The sequence below is a fragment of the Fukomys damarensis genome, unplaced genomic scaffold (genome assembly GCF_012274545.1).
Source record: "Fukomys damarensis isolate Sample0158 unplaced genomic scaffold, DMR_v1.0_HiC HiC_scaffold_16, whole genome shotgun sequence".
Lineage (NCBI taxonomy): Eukaryota > Metazoa > Chordata > Mammalia > Rodentia > Bathyergidae > Fukomys > Fukomys damarensis.
The window spans coordinates 105,871,621-105,896,405 of NW_022900928.1; the positions used below are offsets into that span (position 1 = coordinate 105,871,621).

The following is a 24,785-nucleotide window of genomic DNA, read 5'->3' on the forward strand; positions in this document are numbered from 1 at the left end:
ACAGATTTTCCTGTGAAAGCTCACTTCTATTTGAATCCTTATACTTAAAATATATGTAAGGACATTTATTTGCTTACAGTATATTGTATATACATAACTCAAAGTTAAATTTTCTGTTCACCTTTGTCTTTGTTCAATCCTTTCTAGTAAAACCAAGTTACACATAGTAGGTGTGCTAATAACAGATGACAATGGCCTTAATTAGTAACTTCCCTAAAAGGCATTGTTCAAAGCAGATAATGTCAAAGCTTCAAAAGGTTAGAAAGTGTTGTGTATTTTGTCCATTTTTCTCTTTTCATCTTCACCACATATTTTGCTTATGTTCATATTTCCTTATCATTAATGGTAGCATTTTCGTCTCTATTGCTTTTATCGGTACTTTCACGATCTATTCCTTTGACTCAGTGAATTCCAACCCAATACTAGTCAAGATAGAGTGGTGTGAATAGTAAGACAGTTGAATTCAGGGACCTATTTATAGAAATACCAGGAACTTTGTAGGTAACGTATTAGTTCCTTTTTAGGGGAATTTGCAGTTAATGCGTAGGAAAGGAGAAAAAGTAAGAGGTAAGAAATAATAGAGATACACAAAGCAAAATAAAAGCAGTTTGTGGGGAGTTAGCTCGGTGGTTCAGCTGCTTGCCTCACAAGTGCAATGTCCTGAGTTTGATCTCTGGTACCAAAAAAAACAGACAAACAGACAAACAAAAAAAGCAGTTGGTGCTCCTGTCCTCACACTTTGTTAATCTCACTTTATCCTTTTTTTCTTTTTGGTTTAAAATGTTTTATTTTTGGACTTACAGAAAAGTTGTAAAAATATCCCACTTCCCATTTATCTTTCACTCAACATCCCCTAATCATAAGATAATTATGGTACAAGGATCAAAACTAAGAAATTAACAATGTTACAAAACTGCTAACCTACGAGCTTAATTTGAATTTTACCAATTTTGCCATGACTGTCCTTTTTCTGTTGAGATCTAGTCTGGAGTTCTAACTTGCACTGTTCATGTTGCCTTGGTTTCTTTTGCCAGTTCCTCTGTCTTTCCTTGTTTTTCAGGATCTTGACACTTTGAAAACTAGTTAGGTGACTTATTTTGTAGAACATCCTTTAGTTAGGTTTTGTCTGGTGATTTATCATGATTACATTGGGCTTAATCATTTCTTGGCCAGAATTTCTTGGCCATTTCTTGGCCTTCTCAGGAGTATGTTCAAGCTGCTATGCCCTGTAACTAGTGACATTAATCTTGGTTTTTTGTTTTGTTTTTGTTAAAGCATGTCTGTAAATTACTTTTCTGTAAGCTTACTACTTTTCCCTTTGTAATTCCTAAATATCTTGTGCAAATATCATGTTTCACCTTGTACTTTCACCCACTAATTTTAGCAGCTATCAGTGAGTCTGGTTAGCAGCCATGTTGTGCCGATGATAATTCCCTATTTCACTCATCCCTTCTGCATTGCTGAGTTGGATGGAATTTAAGAAAGAGCTCACCTCCCAATTTATTCCATTATCTATCATCATAGATTCATAGATATTTACTGTATTCTGTGGGTTATAGTCCAGTTCTATTGTTACTTAAATTATTGCTCAAAGTAATGGGAAATTGAGTTATTGGGTTATTGGGAACTGTTAGAATAGCCCTAGTCCCTCTTTAACTTTTCCACCGCTTTTCAAGAGCTTTCTCACTTTTGATACTATGAGATGTTATGGAATCGTCTCATCTGTCCCTAGCACAGCCCAACAATCAACCACTTTTTCCAAAAAGGCCTGATTTTTTTCCATTGCAGAATACTATTAAGAAACCAAGCTCTAGGACCAGGGATTTAGCTCAGTGGTTCCACCACCCACTTCATAAGCATAAGGACCTGAGTTTGATCCCAGGTATGGAAAAAAAAAAAAAACAAGCTCTATTAAGAAACTAAGCTCTGTGATCTTGTTACTTAGGAACATAGCTTCTATACCACCTGTTGGCAGATAAAACATGGAGATACAAATATAGATATTTAGTAACCTATGCACATACACATCTGTAATTATTTCTGAGTCTGTCTATATATACATATAAAACATGAGTTTGTATTGATACCTCCAGTTTCTCATGAATACTACAGTGTTCAGCCTCTTTCTCTCTTTTCTTAACTTCTTTCTTATACAGTAAGAAAGATGGTTTTCATATACAATATATGTACTTATTTATTCAGTGCTAATATATTCCCAAAGTTGTTTCAAATTGCTAACAAAATACCCATTACCCTTAGTAATACTCTACTAATCAGAGGACAGCATTTGTGTGTGATTCTTTTTCTTTTGTCCTTATTGTAACCCCAATATTGTTTAGTTCAGCTATTTTCTTTCTCAAAACTCTTCAACATGTTTATGTTAGTTATTTGTGGCATAATTAGATTCATTTGTTCTAATTGTATTCCTGTGTGGGGTCCCTCTCCCCACATCTTTGTTAATTAGTTTTAATTTGCACACAGTGAACTAATCTTTGTTGTACACAGTTTTGTGCGTTTTGACAAATACAAATATCCATAGTCATGATACAGAACATTTCTATAACCCCAAACCACTCCCCACCTCCCTGCCCCCTGATTATCATGATGGCTTCATGGCTATAGTTTTATCCTTTCTAGTATGTTACAGATGGAAGCCTTGTATGTGTGGCTTCTCTCACTACCTGAATACATTTGAGATGCTTCTGTGTTGCTGGGTGAACAGTATTCCATTGCATAGATATTGTGCTCATGTCTTATAACATGATTTATGATCTTTGCTCATGCAGCGAATGTTTGCCATGCACACATGAAATTACCCACTGGATTGATGCTTCTTGCAACTCTGAAATTGTGTCTTGAGAGTATGCTGTATGCTTCTCATCTTTCTTTAGCACAGCATATACCTCACTTCATTTTATTTACTATGATTATTTCCTACCACCGTAAGTCATTTTAACATTTCAAGGAGGATTAAAGCCAAGCCTTAATTATTTCTGCTAAAATAGAGAGAGGGTGGATAATTGAAATCTTGACATAACTCACAAGCCTTGCAATAGCTACTTCTTGTCCTAACTACTTAAAGAAGCAAAATTGACTCATTTAAGTTTTATATCCTTTCTCTTCCTTTATTCATCCTCTGGTGGAAGCACTAATGAGTCCTTAGATGACCATAAAAATGGAAAGACAGAGGAAAAAAAAAAAGAAAATCACAGGCTGTGGATAATCTACATAGTAGATAAAAAGCCTCTGAGTCACTGAGAATTGATTGTATGCTAGCAAAATTGATCCAAGTAAGGATTATATGTTTTTGGCTTATTTTTGATCCCCGTACAATCTTGGAACTTGTTAATTCAGTGATGAACTTAGGGTCAGTCCTAAGTCTCCCTAAACTACTGTATTACTGCTATTGGGCCAATAGCAAACCCCTAATGATGCTGTCTTCACCAGCTATCTATGAGGTCTTACTAAGGGCCTGAGATTAATTTGTGATACTGGAGGAATCTTAATTGCCTTAAAGTTAGTATCTGTAACTTATAGCTATGGACAGACTCACATGGGTAGTTGTGGATCTATGAAGATGCTTATACTATATGTGTGTGTGTGTGTGTGTGTGTGTGTGTGTAAAACCCTGTTCTGGGAAGGAGAATAGGATTTGAATCAGATTTCAAACATGTAAAATAAGCAAAATGCAGACCTTTAAATGGCAAGATCATCTACATGACTCCTCTGATATTGGGGTGGTAATCTTGAGAACTCCTACCCTGTTTCTTTTAGAGTTAGATCTCTCAAGAACTACTCACTAGACTGTAAATTTCTTAAGAGAAAGTATTATACCTTTTTCCCTCTGTAGCACCTATCACAGTGCCTGATTATATAATGAGCTTAAAATTGAATGCAATATTTTAGAGTATTGTAAGACTTTTTAGTCTACTGATGTAATAAAAATATGATTAATTTATAAGTTTATGAATAAATAATTTAATTAATGTATGGGAACCCATAAAGTTTTGTCATATATTGGTTATTCAGCTAATAAAATACAAAACGTAGCTCAGTGGCACCACACCTACCTAGCAAGTGCAAGGTCCTAAATTCAATTCCCAGTACTGTTTTAATATTTAGATCTTTAATCCACTTGGATTTTAATTTAGTGCATGGTGAAAGATAGGGTCTAGTTTTAATCTGTGGCAGGTTGAGATCCAGTTTTTCCAACACCATTTATTAAAGAGGCTATCGTTCCTCCAGTGGGGATGGTCAGCTCCTTTGTCAAAGATGAGATAGCTGAGTACATCTGGAGTTGTTTTTGTGTCTTCCAATCTGTTCCACTGATCCTCGGGTCTGTTTCTATACCAGTACCATGCTTCTTAATGGAAGGAGCGATTACCTGGTTTTGCAAGATCACTACAGTGGGAAATCTTAACTAATGTTTCATTTTAGGATTTTAAAAAATTTCTTTAATTATTGCAGTACTGGGAATTGAACCCAGAACTTTTTCATTTTGCTACAGCCCCAGCCCTTTCAAACTTTTTGAAGGTTGAGACTGCGCTTCACTGACTGGCTAGATTGTTCAGTCTGGGCTCAAACTTGTCATTCTCCTACCGCAGCCTCTCAGAGTGCTGGAATTATAGGTGTGCACCATATCTAGTTTATTTTACAGTTTTAAACACTGGATACAAAGTCTAAACTGCAAAAATGTATTATACATAGAACTGACTGTTGTAACTCAGTAAATTTATAAATACTTAGAGAGGGCTTTCTGGAAGGAACATTATAATTCATATGTATGATATTCCAAAAAAACCTACACATTGAGCTTTGGACGCCTAGTGTGATCCTGCCTCATCTACAAAGTGAAACCCAACAACTAGTAACCAGCCAAGTAGGTACTAGTCATGAGAAGCTAAATAAATTATACCTGAAGTGTCTGCATTAATATATGTGTGTGTATATATATATATATATATATATATATATATATATATACACACACACACACACACACACACACGCACGCGCGTGCGCGCGCATGCGCGCTCATGTAAATACATAAATATGCACAGTAACATCTTTCTGACTTAATTTGGCAAATATATACCTTTCATTTATGCCACAGACTATTTCCTATTAATCTGAGCCAATATTTAAAATCATTATTTTATAAAAGTAAACCATTTTATAATATACACACACACACACACACACACACACGCACGCGCGTGCGCGCGCATGCGCGCTCATGTAAATACATAAATATGCACAGTAACATCTTTCTGACTTAATTTGGCAAATATATACCTTTCATTTATGCCACAGACTATTTCCTATTAATCTGAGCCAATATTTAAAATCATTATTTTATAAAAGTAAACCATTTTATAATTTAATTTTATCACATCTATAAAGCTAGCAGAAATCACTGGCTCATATTTACAACTTTCCGTGTAAATCTCAAATGTTTACTTGAATTTAAGTTTCACCATAGGCTTTTATATCATCTAAAAATTCCTTTTAATCCTCTAGAGTTGCAATTCTGTGGTGTTACAAAGTCTGGAGCCATGTCTGGCTTTCACTTGTGAGACTGTTACCATGAACCCACACATGTTCCACAGAACTGGCATTGAGCTGCCTTTCTGAAAGAACTGACGCGTTTATACCACTCTGCACACATCCTTGGCAAGGGCCCTTCTGACCACTGCATGCTTTCTGAGACTGTCTGGTGCTGGGGGTAGGGCCTGTGGTGATGGAGTAATTCCAAGTTGACTGGCCCACACCGGGGGAGTCACCCATGACCTTGACCCTATTACCACAGGGTTCTGACCAATTGAACTAAATAATTGAGTAATTGTTTCTTAGGAGACTTTTAAAATCAGATGACATATAATAAGAATCTGTCTGTAGACCAGGGTGAGGATGTCAGTGAAAGAGAGCTTAAGACAACAGGAAAGGTATCAAGTCCTTAGAATGGTCAGCATGTTCTATTTGGCTCATTAGTCACTAAATTCACCATTGTCATTTTACCCAATTTCATTTCTGGGAAATTAAAACTTACCCCCTAAAAACCCTAAACTTTTGTTGATTAGGCTTTGTTTTCAAGGACTTAGAATTTTTGGTTAATGATTGATAATGTATGTGCAAACAATTGGGGAACACAGCCAGATGGGAAGAACTTTGTACTCAATCGAAGGATTCAAGTCCCTGTTTGGTCCTCACTACTTGTGTGACCTTCAAGAGGTCACTCATCTTTCTGAGCTTTGGGACAGATTAGATAAACATAACCTCAAAGATCCCTCCAGTTTTAAGAAACTTTTATAACTATAATTTTGAACCAATGAATAAATTTTATATACAAATCTCTTTAGACCTAAAAGTACAATTGGGACATTTTTCACAGAGGCAAATAATTAAATAAACAATATTTCAAAAGCACTTATTGACTAAATTTACTTTTGAAATATATTGTTGCTTGCATAAAATCAATACATAATATGCATATTTCACACTGAAATTCAATGTAAATCAAATATATAATTACATGAAGCATGGTTTTATGTATTGTATGATGGTTTCTTAATGGCACTTTATATTTCAAAAAACTTTTGATTGCTTTAAAAGTTTTGCGCTTCTTATCAAAAAAATCATTGTTTTAGATATAAAAAAATTAACAAATTACTTTGGAATCATTCATGAACCTGCTGATTTGGGGCTCATTTATATGGCCCCTTAAAATCGGCCTCTTCTGTCTTGCTAAGTTTAGGTAAAACACTTTCTGCTAGATTTACTTACCAAATTATACATTTTCTAGTTCCTCATTCTTTTCATTCTTATGAATACACTCAAATATTACTTATATAGAACTGAGGTAATGGTTGGATTTATTGTTCTTTTATCCAAACTGATTCTTCCAACACTGGATTGACTAGATTAGAAGGCATACAGAGCTCAGTAGGACAGGTCCTAGAGAGTGCTAGGGTTTGTGTAAAATGAATGACAACAGCTTAGTCACACTTGAAAAAATATATTGGCTTGAGTTTCCAAATAACCTTCCAAAATGAAAAACACAAATACTGTGAGTTTCTACAGAATCAAATATAACTATAATGTTTATATAAAGGATTAGTTATTGGAAGTTGCTTCAACATCAGGTAGTGAAGTTTATAAAGCCTAAAAATGGGGAAACCAGAGACATTAAGTCCAAAGCCAAATATAGGTTGCAAATGCCTTGGCTGAGGGTTGCCAATCCAACTGTCCTTTGAGTGTTACTGTTGAGGGGTCCTGCATAGCCATTGAAGCCACTCACCAACACAAGCTGATGTTTTTTATGCATTGTGGCAGATTATAAGATACCTCCGTCATCTGAATACATATGTATCTGGCTGAAAGTAGTTTTCCATATCATTCTTTCACGTGTCATGATTCAGAATTGATCTGATATTTTAAAATAGCCCCAGAAGTAAGGAAACAGCGTCTGCTTAATTTCCTTGGTTGAAAGTAACCCACATTAAAAACAAACAAACAAAAAGATATGTGCATCAGAGACCCCATCTGGAATGTTCCTCTAAGGGCTCAGATCTCTGATTTGTTTAATTATGTGCTTAACAGGATTGTGCATTTAATTACATATACAAAAATTCGTACCGTTGCTTTCTTTTGTTATTCAGTGAGAACACTGGCAGCCATTTTATACTGTAGAATAGTATCAGGAATCTGCAGGAATTACTCATCTGTGGTACCAAAGAAAGGAGAAATTAACCGTCAGTACAGGAAGGGGAGGAACAAGAAAATATACTTACAAAGCAGAATAGTAGTTTCACAGTCTAGTGGACAAGCAAATAGGAGGCTGATGCTTTGGACAGACTATAAATCAATTTCTGATTTCTTTGGTCAAATTGTAAATCATCACTGTGCAAAGCTACCATACATTGCCAGGTAAAAGCACTTTTCTGATTCTGTGGTATTTGTAATTCTTTCTGAATTACAGGTGATTAGAAACCGCTGTCAGAAATAAAGTTGTTGTTTATCCTGAATATATATATATATTGATATTTCTGCTGGAGAATGGGATTATAACCACTTTTATAAATTTATGTTAAAATACTATAGGAAATGTTTTCCTATGGGTTGGGGGGGAAATCTGTCTTTTGTCTAGGCCTCTCTGGAAAAAGGAAAATACTGTTCATGTCTCAACTGCCATCAAGTGACTGTCACACTGAACCTAGATCCTTTAGAAAAATGTTATGGGACCAGGCAAATGCATACACTACTTATTGTGGAAGTCAATGAGTAGACAATAATTGTATTTAAAAGAATCAATTACCCCTCATTTTGTAATTAGTAATTCTATAGGTGCTTAATTTCTAAACTCAAGAGACTATGGAAAGGGTGATTCCTAAACTTCTTTAAATGAATAGAGACCCTTTCAGACAACACATATTTGACCAAGTTCATGAGATTTGTCTTTTCTGGACCTAGAAGAATCAAATTACAGTATCATGTAGAGTCTCTTTGAGACGATCAGGATATAAATACTTTTATCCTTTCAGCCTGCTCATAGCTGAGAATCAATTCCATTTTATGACTTATTCTTCAGGGAATTATAAAATAAAAAGATATTAGTTAACTTTACTCTAAATCTAATATAGAAATGTTGAAATATTATTCCTTGCCTTATAAACTAAGTTAGGGCTATTTTTTAATTACCTCTTCCTTTAAAAAAAATTCTTCTGTGAAAGAGCACAGATGGAAGTTTTATGAGTTGGAATTCATTTAAGGGTAGGATAAAATGTAATGGCAAAAGATGAATAATGTCAGAACTCTAGAGGACACCTCACACGTGTCTTTATTTGGAACCTAAGATTAAGGAGACTATTATTTCTGAAACTCTAAATTAAAGGTTTAAGTATGAGATAGACATCAAGTTTTTTAGAGAAGATGTCTTACAGATTAATCATCTTCTATGATGTCTTTAGGTTTAAATTTCATGCTAGCATTTGGCCAGAAAACAGATTGTTTTGAAACATGAAATAATTGGACATCATGAGATATGAACTTCAGGTGACTCAGGGCCCCACAGCACTGGAACAGTCAGGTGTTCATTGCCTTTGCCAGGTAATGTCTGGTTTTGCTGTAGGTATAAACATTGAGGCTATAACTAGGTTGCTACCACACCTAACCAAGTTATTGTGGTAGTCGGTGCTTCATATCAAAAGTATCAATACTGGCAGCTCTATGGTAGGATAACTTGTAGAGGTAGGAGGTATCTTCATGTCCTTCTTTTAGAATAAAGAATGCAGAAAGGAGACAAATGGTATCACCCAGAAATCCTGTCCCCACTTGTGATTCAGCTCAACAATAGTTGTTAAATTTTTACTATGTAGCAGTCACTAAGAATGAGGGTAGAAACTATATTTAACTAATTTACTTGTATCTCTGGCACCTACTGAAAGATCTGGCTCAAAATATATTTGTTGAATGAATGCAACAGAAATATATGGTGGCCCAGCCCCAGCCCTTAATAGCTCATAGTTAAGTAAAGATTAAAATGGCATGCTACCCTATGTGTCCCTTTTAACACCAGCATGAAGCCTCTTCACCTCTATATCCCTCCTTCAAACTGTTCATCCGGTCTTAAGTAACAATAAATATGCTCATACAAGTTTGTTTTCCTTAGCAAAAATATTATGAATATCTTAAAACATTAGCTATGAGTTCTAAAGAGTTATGCCTTCTCCAAATATAACCCCTTCTCGAAATATAATTCTCCTTTATTCAAAATTACCTTTTCTTCTATGGAAAAATAATAATTTTTAAAACCACAGTTAAAAGAGCTTTCACCTTTTAAGAAGAGTTTCAAACTTAGTATCACTTATTAAGAATCAATATAACAACTCTTTCCCATTGTTTAAGACTCTCTTAGCACTTCTATCTTGCATTAATTACTTTGCTTCTTTTGTATTTATACAATAAATGCTTGACAAAAAAGCCACATAATTTTACATTTTTATGGCACAATGGAAAAGTTTTCCACCCCCAAGGGAAAAATTCTATGATGTTCTCATTGTCTTTTTAGGGAAGATATTATATATTAAAGTGAAGAAGAATATGAAAAGAAGCTAAAAAGTTCTAGTTATACTTTATGTGATATGCAGTTTAGAATACATAGAATATAAAAAGAACATTATATGAACTATATAGGGTTAATCCTGCAGGTTCTTAATTTTAAATTTCAGATAAATATGATTTCAGCTTTGATCCTACATGGACTAATTCTTTTGTCACTCAACTAATTAATTCAGTATGCGAGAGAAAAGACGCTAATTTGAGCATCAAAGAAGTGATAAATTTTTTGTTTAATCAGAGTTCCACAGATAAGTTTTACTCCCATTAAACTGGATCTGGTGCTCAATCATTTCTTCTTATTTAATAGAGATGAAGTCTATAGATGATGTGCTATGTTTCTCTTCATGTCGGAAGATGGAGCAACAGCATTGTGGAATCCCTTTAACAGACTTCTTTACATAGTCACATGCAATCAGCCACCTCTTCAGATTTCCATTCGTGCTTCACACATGGCTTAGGCACCCTCATCTGTTGTTTCTGATAATGGTTTATTCACAAATTTCATGTGTGTTAATTTGTGCTACTGGAATGTAAGTAGAATCTGACATTTTATCTAATGATTACAGATAAAGCTTCCCGCTTCCAAGAATTTTTAGTTGGGCCTTGCTGAATTTTATTTCTTTGGTGTGAATCAGTTTTTCCTTTTCAGTTAGTTTGCTGAGCTGCCTCCACCTGCAATTTCCTGAGGGAGGCCATTTCCTTCAGCAGGATGAATCTGGTCAGTTTGGAGTGAACCCTGGCCCTAGGAAGGTCAGAGTGTTTGAAGAACCTCCCACTGTTGACAGAAAAAATGTTTAGAAATGAGGTGTAATTTGGTCTCAAAACCCTGTTTCCTTCTCTAGTTTTGGGGTTCACAGGACAAAAGAGATAAAGGAAGAGGAAGGAAAGAGGAAAAAAGGGATTTTGCAGACACATAAATAAGAAAGAAGTGGTCTACTTACTCAACTGTTTTTAAAAAGCCCTAAATCCACTTCAAAATGATAATAAAAAGGAAGAAGACATATACTCTCCTGCTTTGAAATAAGTAAACATTTAATAAAAAGAAAAGCCTTTCTAACTATTATGAAAACATAAAAATGTAAAAAGACCTATTTTTTTTCAATGCATTCCTTTAATGTTAAATGTATTTCCCAGAAATCATAAGCATTTAGTCTGAGTCAGTAAGGCTCTTGCCTACCATGTCTTGAAGCCAGTGAGAGTATGAAAGCAATTAATCAAAGTTCAACACACTCCTGAAGAACATGTCTTCTTCTGGAAAGCAAAGAGACAGAATAACTTAAAACTCACTGTGGTAGTGACAGTTAATAAGCTTTTTAGAGTCCCTGTGTGGATCTGAAAATCATACCTTACTAGTATCTTTATCTTTCCTGCTCACTCATTCATGTTTATTTTCATTTAATTTTAATTTCTGATATCTTTCTCTATTTTTTTCTAACAGTGTATTCCTTTAATAACCTCAGAGTAGTTTTCATTTGCTACAAAAATGTTCAGCAAAAGTAACTACCTAGGGCCTCAGAAATCCCTTAACTGATTCTTACAGATCAGCCTTCCAGAGGCTCTTATTCTGTTTGTTTTTAGGAATATTGATTATTGCTGTTATGTTTGCTTTACTTTACTTTCTCCATCCTTTAGCATTATCCTTAATGCAGTTGGTATTTCCATTGTGTTTCCTAACCCCTCTGTACAGAGAAAGCAAATTAGTTCAGCCATTCCCTGCAGGTGAATTTAGCAGAGAGCTGTTTAAGACTCTACCCAGCAGATGTTTTATCCACTTAGACAGAAATCCTAGAATATCATAGGACCTCCCTGCTTTTTAATCCTAAAAACAAACACCAACATATTTGAGATCTGCAGATAACCTGCTTTGGAATGAAAGCTTGCCATAATCACCAATTTAGGAATCACATCCTGGGAATGAGTGACAACCCAGAGAACAGAAACTGCTTAAGGTAGTGAGAAAATTAGCTTTAAGGGAAGTAGGAGAGAAACATCACTGGGATCAAACATGTTTGCTGTTCTCATATAGCTTGTCTGATCAAAGTAGAAATCTAAACATACCTAAAATCAATGCTTAATCAATATATCAAAAATTTTATTTTAATTAGAAAATTTAATTTCAAGGTTTCAACCGCCTGAGCTAGGTGGGCTTAATAAGAATGATTTCTAATATTGAATTTATCTTCAGTTATTAAAGCATCAACTCACTCAGCTTCTACTGTGCAATCTGCATGCCAAGCAGTAAACTCAGAGCTTGAAATGCAGTCCTGCTACTGTGAAAAGCATTCTGGGTTTTATAGTATTTCACCTCTCTCCTTAAGAGTCACAGGCATTTGCCACCTGTCTTAGTGCATTTTCTATGCAATAACGTAACACATGAGGCTGCATAAGTTCTAAAGAAAAGAAGTTTATTTAGCTCATAATTTTGGAGATCCAAGAGCATGTCATGGGTATCTATTTGACTTCCACTGAGAGGCTTGTGCTGATCATGTCATTGAAAAGAAGCAGAAAGGGGACATGAGCATGTGCAAAGAAGCAGGTGTTCAGGACAGGGGCAGAGAGAGGCTGATCCACTTCGTGACAGTCCCCTTCCTCAGGAATAAATTGGGTCCCATGAGACTTAATTCAGTACTGAGAGATCTAATCCAGGCTCAAGAGAGTGAACTTCTTCAAGAAACACATTAATTCATTCATAAAGTGGTACCCTATGACCCAGTAACTTACTAGTAAACCCCCCAAAGGCTCTACTATCAGTACTGCTACATTGGGACCAGACATCCAGAACATGAACCTTTGGGGGAACAAACCATGTCCAAGGCATAGCACCATGGCAACCAAACACACATGGAAAGCCGAAAATAAAATTATAATATTTTTCCTTCTTAAACAAGATTGGCTTGCAAACAAACAAATCTATTTATTGTCCTATCAATAATATTAACATAAAAGTAGATACTACCATCAGGTAGCCAAAGGGGGAAGAGTGGGGACTCTGTTTGCTCAATTTTCACTGAATTTTTATCAGATTCACTAACTCTGAAGTACTTTGGAAGCCATGGGAGCTCAGCAAGGAAAGACCTCGGTGACATAAATTTTAGAAGCTGTAGTGCACAAAACCATCAGAGATTAGAATCCTTGGAAGTTAATTTCATCCACATATACATATGCTAATTTAGAACCTAATTTAGAATAAATCAGACAACAGAAACCTTTTAAGGTTTATCAAAATAAGCTATAGAAACAGGCCTCAAAGGCCTATGAACTTCTCTGCCCACATATTTTGCTTAAACTATTTCAAACTGTGAAGTTTATAAAATTATAAGGAAATATCTTGTGTAGTCTATAAAATAGTTACGAGTGGATAAACCATTATCAAAGTCTAGAAACAATAACAACTATGAAGTTCATGCATTTTTCCACCTGACATAATTCTGTAGATTTGTAATTTTAATGTTAGTGATGATTGGATTTATAGCCTTTTCTAAGTGCATGCCTGAGAACCAAAGACATATCCTGAGTGTAGCAGCCGAAATACTTACACTGTTTCAAACCTTTAAATTCTCTTTGCTTCATAATTTACAACTAATTTAGGACAAGAGTGAATTTTTGCTTGTCTGATTTTTTTAGTTATTCCAAGCCATCCTCAGAAATGCTTTTATGTACTCTGTGCTATGTGGAAGTAGGAAGGTTGATGTCATGACTGCATAAACTGCCCAGTGGGATCCAGGGAGAAAACTAGTCAGAATTTAGCAGAATTGAGAAATAAATGAATGAGAGAACAGATGTGGAAAAAACCAGAGGTAGAGCTCTACATCTTGTGAATACAAATCATTCCTCAGTGTAGGTAGGGGAACCTGGGAAAGTCACCATCGCTTAGGAAACCCAAGGAAAGAAATAGAAACAGAAGAAATTATATGCTGAGAAACAGAGAGATGACTACTAAGGATTATATTAATACTTCTGTCACAAAGAAAGCAGTAGGATATTGGGGGTTCTTTAATAAGTTGTGTTGAGGGGTTAGATACTCACCTGACAATTGTTGTTGTTACTGATTATACTCAATGAGCACAGTCCACTGTGATGTGCAGTTCATTCATGTTGAATGAATGAACGAGTGAATTCAGGCATGAATGAACCATTTTCAGAACTCACTTTCCCAGATACCTCTTAGAGGCTTGCTACCCAGGAAAAATAGCAACGTCAGTGAGATCTGATATTGGTGTTTTCCTGTAGCCCTTTCTAATCTATCTTGATGTTTTATTTTTTTAAATTATACCAAGAAATCTTACCTTGTGTAGAAAACATCTCTCTTAAACATATTTCATCATATTAAGTGTTAAATAAGTTGCCTAGAAATGCCTATGGTTCTCTTTTATCAACTTTATAAACAAACTAGTTTTCTGTCCAGCTTCTGTCATTGGAGAGACCTCCATCCCATCAAAGCTAATCTCTCCAACAGTGCATATCTCCAACAGATATATATGTATATCTCCTCTCTTATCAGGAAATGTATTCTCCAACATTCATAGCAGCACTATTTAACAATAAGCTACCAGTGACAATAATGAAATATGTTCATTAGTGAATGAATAAAATGTACTATGTATCTAAAATGGAATATTTTTAAAGGAATGAAATTCAGATACATGCTACAACATAGATGAGCCTTGAAGACCTGACACTAAATGAACAAAGACAAACACAAAAGGATAATTATTGAGTAATTCCACTCATATCAAGTACCTAAAATAGTTAAATTTATTGAGACAGCAAGTGGAATATAAGTTACCTGGAGTGAAAGAAGGGGGAGAATGAGGGTTATTGTGGAAAGAGTACAGGGTGTCAGTTTGGAAACACTGACACTCCTCAGGTGGACCAGAGTGCTGGCTGCACAATAGGTGAATGTACTTGGTACCACTGAACTTCATGTTCAAAAAGCTTTGGGTGGAATTTGATGTTCTGCAAATAAGCAATGAAAAAAAAAAAAGAAAAACTGTAAAAACAAGATTACAACGGGGGGGTAACAAAAAAGATTACAACCTATTCTTTTTCCTCCACCTCCAACTACTTTTTTGTGATTTTTGTTTCCTCTAAGCAAACAGAAGTTCCTTGGTATAAGTCAAATTGAAGATTTCTTCCCTCAACATTTATCTCCACCTTCAGCCTTAAGCTGAAGTTAATGTCTTGAAATGGTTGTACAGATACTTACTTTAAAAAACTTTTTTATTAGTACACATTTGCAGTACATAATGATTACATTTCTCCTGGGAAGTTGGAACATGTAACTAACACATTTTTTTTCTCCCTTGCCTCTCGCTCCTTCTATCTCTTGATCCCTGCCCCCCATTTATAAGAGATCTGTCTCCCTATTTTCTCCTCTCTTTTATCTTGCTCTTTTATTTATAGTTTGGGCTTCTCGTATAAAAACCATGGATATTTAAGCTTGTGTTTCTGATTTATTTCAGTTAACATTATAGCCTCATCACTCTTGAGATCTCACCCACCTAGTTCTACTCACACCTCTCCACTGCACCTTGCAAAGGGTGTGAATGTCTCTGTGTTGCCAAACCAGCCCAGTGAACTTTTTAGTTTCCATCTCATTTGATTTCTCAACAGTGTTCCCATCTGTTCACCATGTCTTCCTTGAAGCAGACTTCCTGGATTCCTTTGCAGCATACTCCCCTGACTTTCTTCCTGTCTTTTTGACTGTTCTTTCTCTCTTTTGTCCACATCACTCCTTTATCCATGCTTTAGATGTTATAATCCCTCAGCACTTGGATCTGGGCCTGGGACCATCCACTTGGGTTTACCAAAGGCAAAGTACAGTTATCATGTTTCAAACTGCTTCTCCATTGACTCATCAATGCAAATTATTGTTTTCTCTTATAGTGGCTACTTCTCTAGCACAAGCCACCATCACCTTTTACCTACACTCCTGCAAGAGTCCCAGTCACCTTAATGTATTTACTTATTTTGCTGCTTTTGTTTTCTGCCTTTTATTTTACCAACCAGAATGATATTTTTAAAATTCTCGTATTTTATCCTCTGCTGAGTGGGACTTGGTTACCGCTCTTTTTCTCCTCTATCAACTCTTTAAACCCACCAGTCTTCTCACCTAGCTTCTCTGTGCCTTAAATTGCCGAGAAGTTATCTGTCATTGCTCTTAGGGTAGCCCTCAGGCTCCTCTCCAGCCACCTTTTCATGGCTTTTTCATCCATGTCTTGTAGTCTCCAGTCTCTTTTCCCAGCTCCAGCCGCCTGGCCTTCTGTCACTCCTAGGAAAGCACTGAGCCTTCCCACCACTTGTTCTTCTGTGCACTGCTTCCTCTACCCACAGCCTTTGTTCCCTCTCTGCTGTCTGGACCCTTCCGCTTTGTGTTCTCATCTTCAATGCAGGCTCTTCACTGGGACCTTTCCCAGGTGATCAGCTCCTGATTACTGTCTCTTCTAACATCTTTCTATCATTTCTCACAGTTTGCAATTACACATTTATGCTTGCTTGGTTACTATGTACTTTATTAGCATATATAAAGTCCATGAGAATACTGTGTGGTTTTTATCTCAACATAATTTCAACCTACATCAAGTTGTGATGACAGTAACTGGCAAATAGTAGATTTGTAATTTTTTTAAAGAATTAAAGAAAGAAGGAAGAAAAGAAGGAAAGAGGAAGGAAAGAAAAAGAAAGAAAAGAAAAGAGGGAGAGGAAAAGGGAAGAAAAGAAAAAAGGAGGGAAGGAAAATAAATCAAGCAAGAAGAGAAAATTTTCCCTGAAGCTGTTTCATATATCCTCTGGAGAAATGAACAGGGGCAGATGTTTTAAGCAAACTTATAATTCATGAAAATATAAATTTACATAGAGAATATGTTGAAAGGTGATTTTTCCACTTTATAAAAAGATCCATCACAAGATTCTTTGGACAGACTACCCAGGTACCTATAAAATAAAATTTTATTGATTGAACCCATATGTTTGCACAGAATTTTTCAGGAAAATGTCTTTTCTATAAAGCAAGGTTGACCTATAAGTAATTTTCTTAAAGCACATAGCCCACCAAGGCCAACTGTCAGATTTCTAAGGTAATAGATAATGGTAGGCTGGAATGCAGAGGAGGTTTGATACCCAGAGTGTGAAACAGTGATTGGACCCAGAAAGGGTGCTCATGACTTCTCACAATAATAGCTAAGGAGAGCAGAATCTCCCCAAATCTCTTTTCTGTATGGAAAGGAAGTAAGGCGGGCTATGAAATGACCCTTAAAGGGCTGCTGTGGAAAGGGGAACAGAGGCTATAAAATTAACCAAGTTTATTCTTTCCTCTTGATGCCCCTACCTGTCCTCGCACCCTACCACCACTGATGATTAAGTTTTTTCTTTTTTTGGTACCGGGGATTGAACTCGGGTCCTTGCGCTTGCAAGGCAGGCCACTGAACCACTGAGCTAAATCCCCAGCCCTAAGTTTTTTCTTTATAAAGCTGGAAAAAGAATTCAATGTACTCATAAATAAAATCCACTAGCTTCTCTGTTTCTCAACTTTCTCATCTTAACAATGGAGTCCTTTAGAAGACTACTGTTTTATCATTCTCTTCTTAAACCTGCTCAAACTCTGCAAAAAAGATGGCTCATAATCATTTTCTATGTTTAATAAAATAAATTTTACAGGTACTTCTATCCATGTATGAGAAAATTAAGTAAAAGATGGTAAACTTTTAAATAAAAACATTTATAATATTTAGGTAATTGGTTTACTTATTGATGGTTCTTTTTAAAAAGAAAGCACTTTGTAGAATTTACTGAAAATTTTTTCTTCATCAAACATATCTCAGAATGGTAGAAGTATAGGACATTATTCTCTAACTGCAGAACATGTTTTAGGTTTCAGAAGGAAACCTTCTGTATGGAATCTGGCACTAAAGATCAAGGCTGACTAGGAATAGGTTAAGTTACCCTTCAAAAACAAGGCTAAATTTCATCTCAGAAATCCAAACTTCTATATTTTTTAGCAAAAAATATAGATGATGTGGGAAAAAAATGTGAAGCTGTAGTTTTGGCAGCAATTTCACCCTCATTAACACCCCAAGGAATTATTTCTACCCTGACTCACAATTTTGAATTTATACCCAATTATTACTAGATCCAATATAATTTTGGAAGAAGCGATTTATCTAAATGACTCACTAACGTATTAATTTCTCCCATGAATGTATTTAGAATAAAAGTATCGATTCCTAAGACTCTTCAGCATAGGTCTAGAGAGCTAAAGAATATATTTCATGTCTACATTATTTGGATATCTTCTGCTCTGTAGGCTAAAGAGCAGTCTTGAATATATCTGCACCTGTGAATTGTATTTGAAAGCTAGTACTCTCTCATTTTTGTCTGTATTTTTCTCTGCCCCATAGTTACTTCTGTAAATGATATCATTTGTGTTGTGAGAAAGAAAAAGAACAGATTAAGAAAATGAGGTAATAGGGGATGAAGAGAGGGCAGGGACAAGGGGAAAAAATGAGAACCACGACCTGTCATGAAGGTACACATAAGAAAAAGAACAGATTAAGAAAATGAGGTAATAGGGGATGAAGAGAGGGCAGGGACAAGGGGAAAAAATGAGAACCACGACCTGTCATGTAAAGGTACAAGATCCCAGTAATGAATGTAACTGTACTGTATAGCTAGAATGTACCAATAAAGTCAATAAGAAAAAGAAAAGGAGGCAAAATGAAAGAAAGAGGAGGGAAAAATGAACTGGAGAGTTAGAGCTCACTGATAATTCCTTGAGCAGGTTCCCAAAACTAGACTGAATACAGCAATACTCTCCATTTAGGGGAGAGAGACTTCCTAAGACTTACTAAGTGAAACTGTCAATTGAGAAATAGGCAGAGAAGTCAAGATTGGGAGAGGCTTCCAGGGAAAACAGGGTACAATCTGTACTGTGAGGACAGCAGGATTATGAAAGTTAGCAATGACAATGACATCTTGCAGGTGTGATACTCAGAGTGACCTCTTGACTAACAACTTCTGCTGCAATTGAAACACAAGCCAGAAAGGTGTAAATGTATATCCATTATTGTAGAATTCCAAAGAAGGCAAACATATGAGTTTATTTTGTGTTGGCCATTGGTTAGAGTATAGAAATTTTTTTCCATTAGGTTTATTGGTACATTTTAGGTATGCAATATAGTTATAGTAATCATTAGGATTTTGTACCTTTGCATGATGTATCTTGGTTCTTATTTTTTTCCCAATTCCCCTGCCCTCCCTTTACTCCCTCTACCCTTAAATATGAAAAATTTTAAAAAATTATATGTCAGGTCTTCAGATGAGAAGGTTCTAATTTCTTGCATGTGGGTTGTAGAGCTAGCCCAACAATGGCTAATATGAAAATTCTCTCCAGTTCACTTACATAAACCAATAAATAGACACATAGATAGATACATGGATATATAATTAAATGAATAGATGGACAGAGAAATAAGAAAAGAGCAACACAGTTAAAACTTGCTACTATTTTATAAGAAAAGGAAATTAAATGGAATTTTATAGGCTTTAAAAATATTTACCTTAACGGATGAGTATGCATAATTGAGTGACATTCTACCCTCTAGCTATTAGTAGTACATCAAGTCATTCTCTTTCTTCCTGTGCATTGATATTAAGATGGAGGAGAATGCATTTAGAGAAAATGTCTACTGGGGGAAATGCTTGTTAACAAAAGGGTCTGTCCTAATAATTATTTCATTTCAAGTATGTGGTTTTCATTTTCCCTTACCTGCTGGAAAAGACGATGTTCTTGCAAATCATTTTAACTGCAACTGTGCCCATTTAAGTACAGGTAGGCTAAATGTTCCAAGCATGCTAGTGCAGAGTGACTTGAGAAGCAGAGGGCTACGTCAGAGAGCTAAGAGGCCTGAGGGGAAACACTATAGTACTGGTGGTGATCAGAGCCTAATCTCAGCCCTGTCCCTTACTCAGCTGGTGAGAGGTCTTGATCAAGGCTCAACACCCACCCCAGACTTTTTTGGTTCTTGTGCTGAAATAAAAATATTGAATGAGGTGCTCTGTAAGGTCCCTTGCCTCCCTGTCATTATAACATCCCATGAATTTCATGTTAAATGACACTAGCATTAGAGCTGTGCAGGCCTGTTTAGAAAATTGGTCAGTTTTCACAGATAACCTAGTCGATAAATGGCCAGTGAACTGAACAGACACTTCTCAAATGGAGTGCAAGTGGCTGAAAAGTATATGGGAAATAGTTGACATCTTTAGGCATTGGGAAAATGCAAATCACAACTACACCGAGATTCCACCATCTCATTCTAGTCAGAATGGTCATCATCAAGGCAGAAGGTGATACAGACTGGTGAGGAGGTGAAGGTGGGGGACATATGTGCACTATTGGTGAGAATGGAAATCACTGCAGCCACTATAGAAATCAGCCCAGAAGGCTTTCAGAAAACTAAAAACAAACCTAACATTTTGATCCAGCTGTGTCACTGCCCAGTATATTCCTGAAAGAATTAAAGTCAGCATACTATAGAGATATCTCAGTATTTATTGTGGTGCAATTCACAAAAGCTAAGGTTTAGAGGAGGCGGCAGCAGCATAGGTGCCTATCAACTGATGAATGAATAAGGAAAATGTTGTGGGGCCGGGGATTTAGCTCAGAGGTTCATTGGCCTGCTTTGCAAGTGCAAGGACCTGAGTTCAATCCCCAGTACCAAAAAAAAAGAAAATGTTGTGTACATATAGACAGACAATGGTGTAGTTTTCAGCCCTAGACAGAACAAAATCTTGTCATTTGTAGGAAAATGGGTGGGACTTGAGATTATCATGTCAAGCAAAATAGGCCAGACTCAGACAAGTACCGTGTTTTCTGTCATATATAGAATCCTTAAAAAAAGAAAGAAGAAGAAAATAAGAAAGAGGGAACAGGGAAGGTTATTGGTGAACACTGACAAAAGAAGAGAAAGCGTTAGAGGGAGAGGAATTATGAAAATATATTATATGTTTGTACAAACATGCAAAAATGAAACCCACTCATCTGTACCAGTAATACACATGAATAAAACTACGCAAAGAATAAAAAAGAAAGAAAATTTGTCAGTCTTCCATTATATGTTAAGAATAATCTTTTAAGCTTGTCACTATCTACTAAATTAATAATTTAAAATTATCAATCTTTTAATCATTTGATCTTGTGCTTAATGCATAATAAGTACCTGTATGGAAGAAGAAAGCAAAGAGAGAAGAGAAAAGGAGAACTTCAGTATCTGTATTACTTTTTTGCTTTCATTATTTTATTTCCATTTTATGCAGGTGATTTTATATGACAGAATAAAGAATTATGGCTTAATTAGGTCACCTCACATATATCATGAATTTACTACAAAAACAGTATGACGGCCATTAACCAACCATCTTCTCCTTCCTGTTCAGCAGATTTGGAAAGAAGAAAGATGCTAAGAGTGGAAAGGCTGAGCAGAAAACTGCACCACCAAAGCAAGGGAACCTGAGAGAGGAGGAGTTGGAGAAGATGAAGGAGGAGCAAGAACGGTGAGTAAGAAAGGCTGAGCCCTTCTTGGCTTGGTGTTTTGGTGTGCATTTAACTCGGTCATTGCAACAATCAACTAGAGAGATTTACTGTTAGAAACAGAAGCCTACAAAAGGAAAGGCTTCTGCTGTACAGAGCTACCTGCCTTTCTGGGGGAATTTTTATTATATCTTAGAGAAGAAATTGATGTACTGTTTTTATTTACTTATAACTCTAATTTCATAATAAGCTACTCTCAGTTTTGATTATATCATTGCATGTTTTCCCTGTGGTTTAATTGGTGAACTTTTTATCTTTTAATCCAAAGGTCATTTTGATATTGGTGTTTGGAACTATTAAGTTCCCATGGTCTGTTCCTAATTTTTAATAGGCGGTTGTGTGCCTCTCTAATTTTGTTCTCCTAAATGTGTTTGGGTAGTATAATTTGAGAAGTGCACATCCTTTTTTTTTTAAACCACTGACTTTTATTAGGCTATCGGCAGACTGGAAGTATATCACACATCTGTTAAAGGGCCGGCTTCATTTTCTGAAATAATAATGTTTTACAGGCCTGAATTCTCCTCTTTGAGGAGCATAATGTTCTGTTTGGACAAGAGGTCCTTCACAAATCTTCTACATTAATTCTGGCATTTCTCCCAAATGAATGTGTAAATGTCTGATTTTGAAACATGCAATTGAATATTCATATTTCTCCTCAAAATTCTTTGCTTTTCCAAGTAAATAAAGGCTGAAGCAAGACTGAGAGGATAACAAAACTAGCATTTAATTTTAAGTACATGACTCTGGCCTCATCACATAAGAAGTCAAATTTATCTAACTTTTTGCTTGCATATTGTTACATTAGTTCTAATAATCTTAGAAGAGTCAGCTCTTTATTTATTTTGTTGCTTTAGTATGAGTACTAAGAAAATCACATCTATTCATTGTTTTCTAGCACACAGCAGTCTAAGAGTATCTACTGTTAACCCTTGACCCCCATCTTGTAGTCTATTCCTGTTGAGAAGGCTGACTTTATCAATCGTGAAGAAAAAAAGCTATTTAGTCCTTTCTCATTTTCGAGAGGTTGATAAGCTCCATTCCAGGGTCACCAGAGCAGTTAAAAGGAAATCAGGAGCTTTACATTGTTGTTGACTATTCACCTGACAGCTACCACAAAGACAGGAAAGATATTCTCCATGCCAAAACTCAGTAATCCTGCAAGGTAAAACGAAATTCAGGCTCAGATGTTAATGCATGCGTTGGCAAAGACATCTGTGTGGTGAGCCTACACCATACATCGGTGCTGGCGAACCTATGGCACACTTGCCGCAAATGTACATGCAGAGCCCTCTTGGTCAGCACCCGAGCCACATCATTCCAGTAGCTGGACATTGGGTAACAGTTGTTTTTTTCTAAACTAAAACCTCAACATTCAGGTTTAATTGCACAGTAAGCACTTTGTGATAAAGAAGTGGGTTTTGGCTTGCAGTTTGTGAGCTTGGTCTCTAAAACGTTTGCCACCATTCCACAGATCTTTGTCAATCCTCTGACTTTATTTACTGAGGCTCTGCATCCTGTTTCATCTTTAGCAAACTGAGCCTTTGTTAAAACGGACACTTGACATTTTTTTCTTGCAGCTCTGAATTTACTTGAGATGAGGCTTAAAAATTCGCAATAGCTGGGAGTTCTGTGCCAGCTAGAAAAATTGATAATTCATGAAATAAGGTGGGTTGTCTTTAAGCAAGAAGTCATTTCCTTTCGGGTTTTGCCTTTAAGAAGCAGGTGCCTGGAATAGTTTTGTTCTTAAAAGCAGGACAGTAAATTTGCCTCAGCTAACTATATAGACTTCAGGTCCAATTTTCTTAAAATATATCTGCTCAAAGTATTGAAAGAACTATATTATTAGCCTCCACTGAAGCCATTCCCCACGCATGAACACATAAAACACACCCTATATGGCTTTTCTAAAGACAACACTGACTCAGTCATGTGCTACGGGAAAAGGTCCAGCTGATTCTGTGGCTGGGTGCTATAGAATTAATGACCAAGTGCGTTTCATCAACTCGGGGGTTGGGGCCGTGGAGGTTGTAGGTGAAGGCTGAGCATTTGGCCTTGCTCCCAAGCGTGGAGTCCTGTTCCTTGACTCTGTCATCCCTAGGAAACCAGTTCACAGCTCTCAAAGAATTCAGCAAGTGTATCACACTGCATGGTATAGCCATGGGAAAAATACTAGAATAAAATAGGAAATAATGATAAAAGCTGTTACTGTCTTTTTTCCTTAATACATTTGAAATTTGTTTCCTTGACATGATTCAAGCAGTCCTATTCATTACCTGTTCTGTGCTAGCTGTCATAGGCATAATGATAATTCATATCCCATTTTCCACAGTATTTAAAGTTTTTAAATAAAATATATATTGTGCACTACTAGAACCAGCTTGGGCAGTTTATAAGAACTGGTTGTCAATCTTTCAAGAACTTGATGAACTTGTTAAAATACTGATAACTTGAACTGTGCCATGGTGGGGATTTTTACAACACAGAAATTGGCAACTGCAAAGAAGTAGAATTTTTTTTCCAAAGCCTCAGTTTACTAACATACCACTGCAAGTGTATGATAACTCTTTTCAGTGCCTCTATCAAAAATTGAGGCAGACTGTCCTCACCGACTTGGCCCTAGCTTCTTTCAGCATCTACAATTTCATGTGGTTTCCAAAACATGGATCAACGTCCAGTGACTGCCAGTGGATTGTGTGTCTTCTGCCATGCTGCCCTGCCTTAGAGCCAGCCGACTATGGATTGAAACCACTACAAACTCTGCCTGCCTACCTGCCTGTCTGCGATCACCCGGCGGCGTGCGCGTGAGCTCCCGGCCTGCGCGACAACAGACCCAGGAAGGACCCAAGGACCCCAGAGGGGGTTTTTTTCAGCTGCCTGCCTACCTGCCTGTCTGCGATCACCCGGCGGCGTGCGCGTGAGCTCCCGGCCTGCGCGACAACAGACCCAGGAAGGACCCAAGGACCCCAGAGGGGGTTTTTTTCAGCTGCCTGCCTACCTGCCTGTCTGCGATCACCCGGCGGCGTGCGCGTGAGCTCCCGGCCTGCGCGACAACAGACCCAGGAAGGACCCAAGGACCCCAGAGGGG

At 36.6% G+C, this 24,785-nt stretch overlaps 1 protein-coding gene across 1 annotated transcript in view; it reads left to right on the top strand.

Moving 5' to 3' along the window:
- The window catches only part of Pard3b (par-3 family cell polarity regulator beta), a 1,085,411-nt gene that overhangs the window by 847,242 nt on the left and 213,384 nt on the right, over positions 1 to 24,785 (top strand). The window contains exon 23 of the mRNA XM_033763978.1: positions 21,550 to 21,663. Coding sequence (XP_033619869.1) covers positions 21,550 to 21,663 — 114 coding nt within the window. The remainder of the gene's footprint in view (positions 1 to 21,549; positions 21,664 to 24,785) is intronic.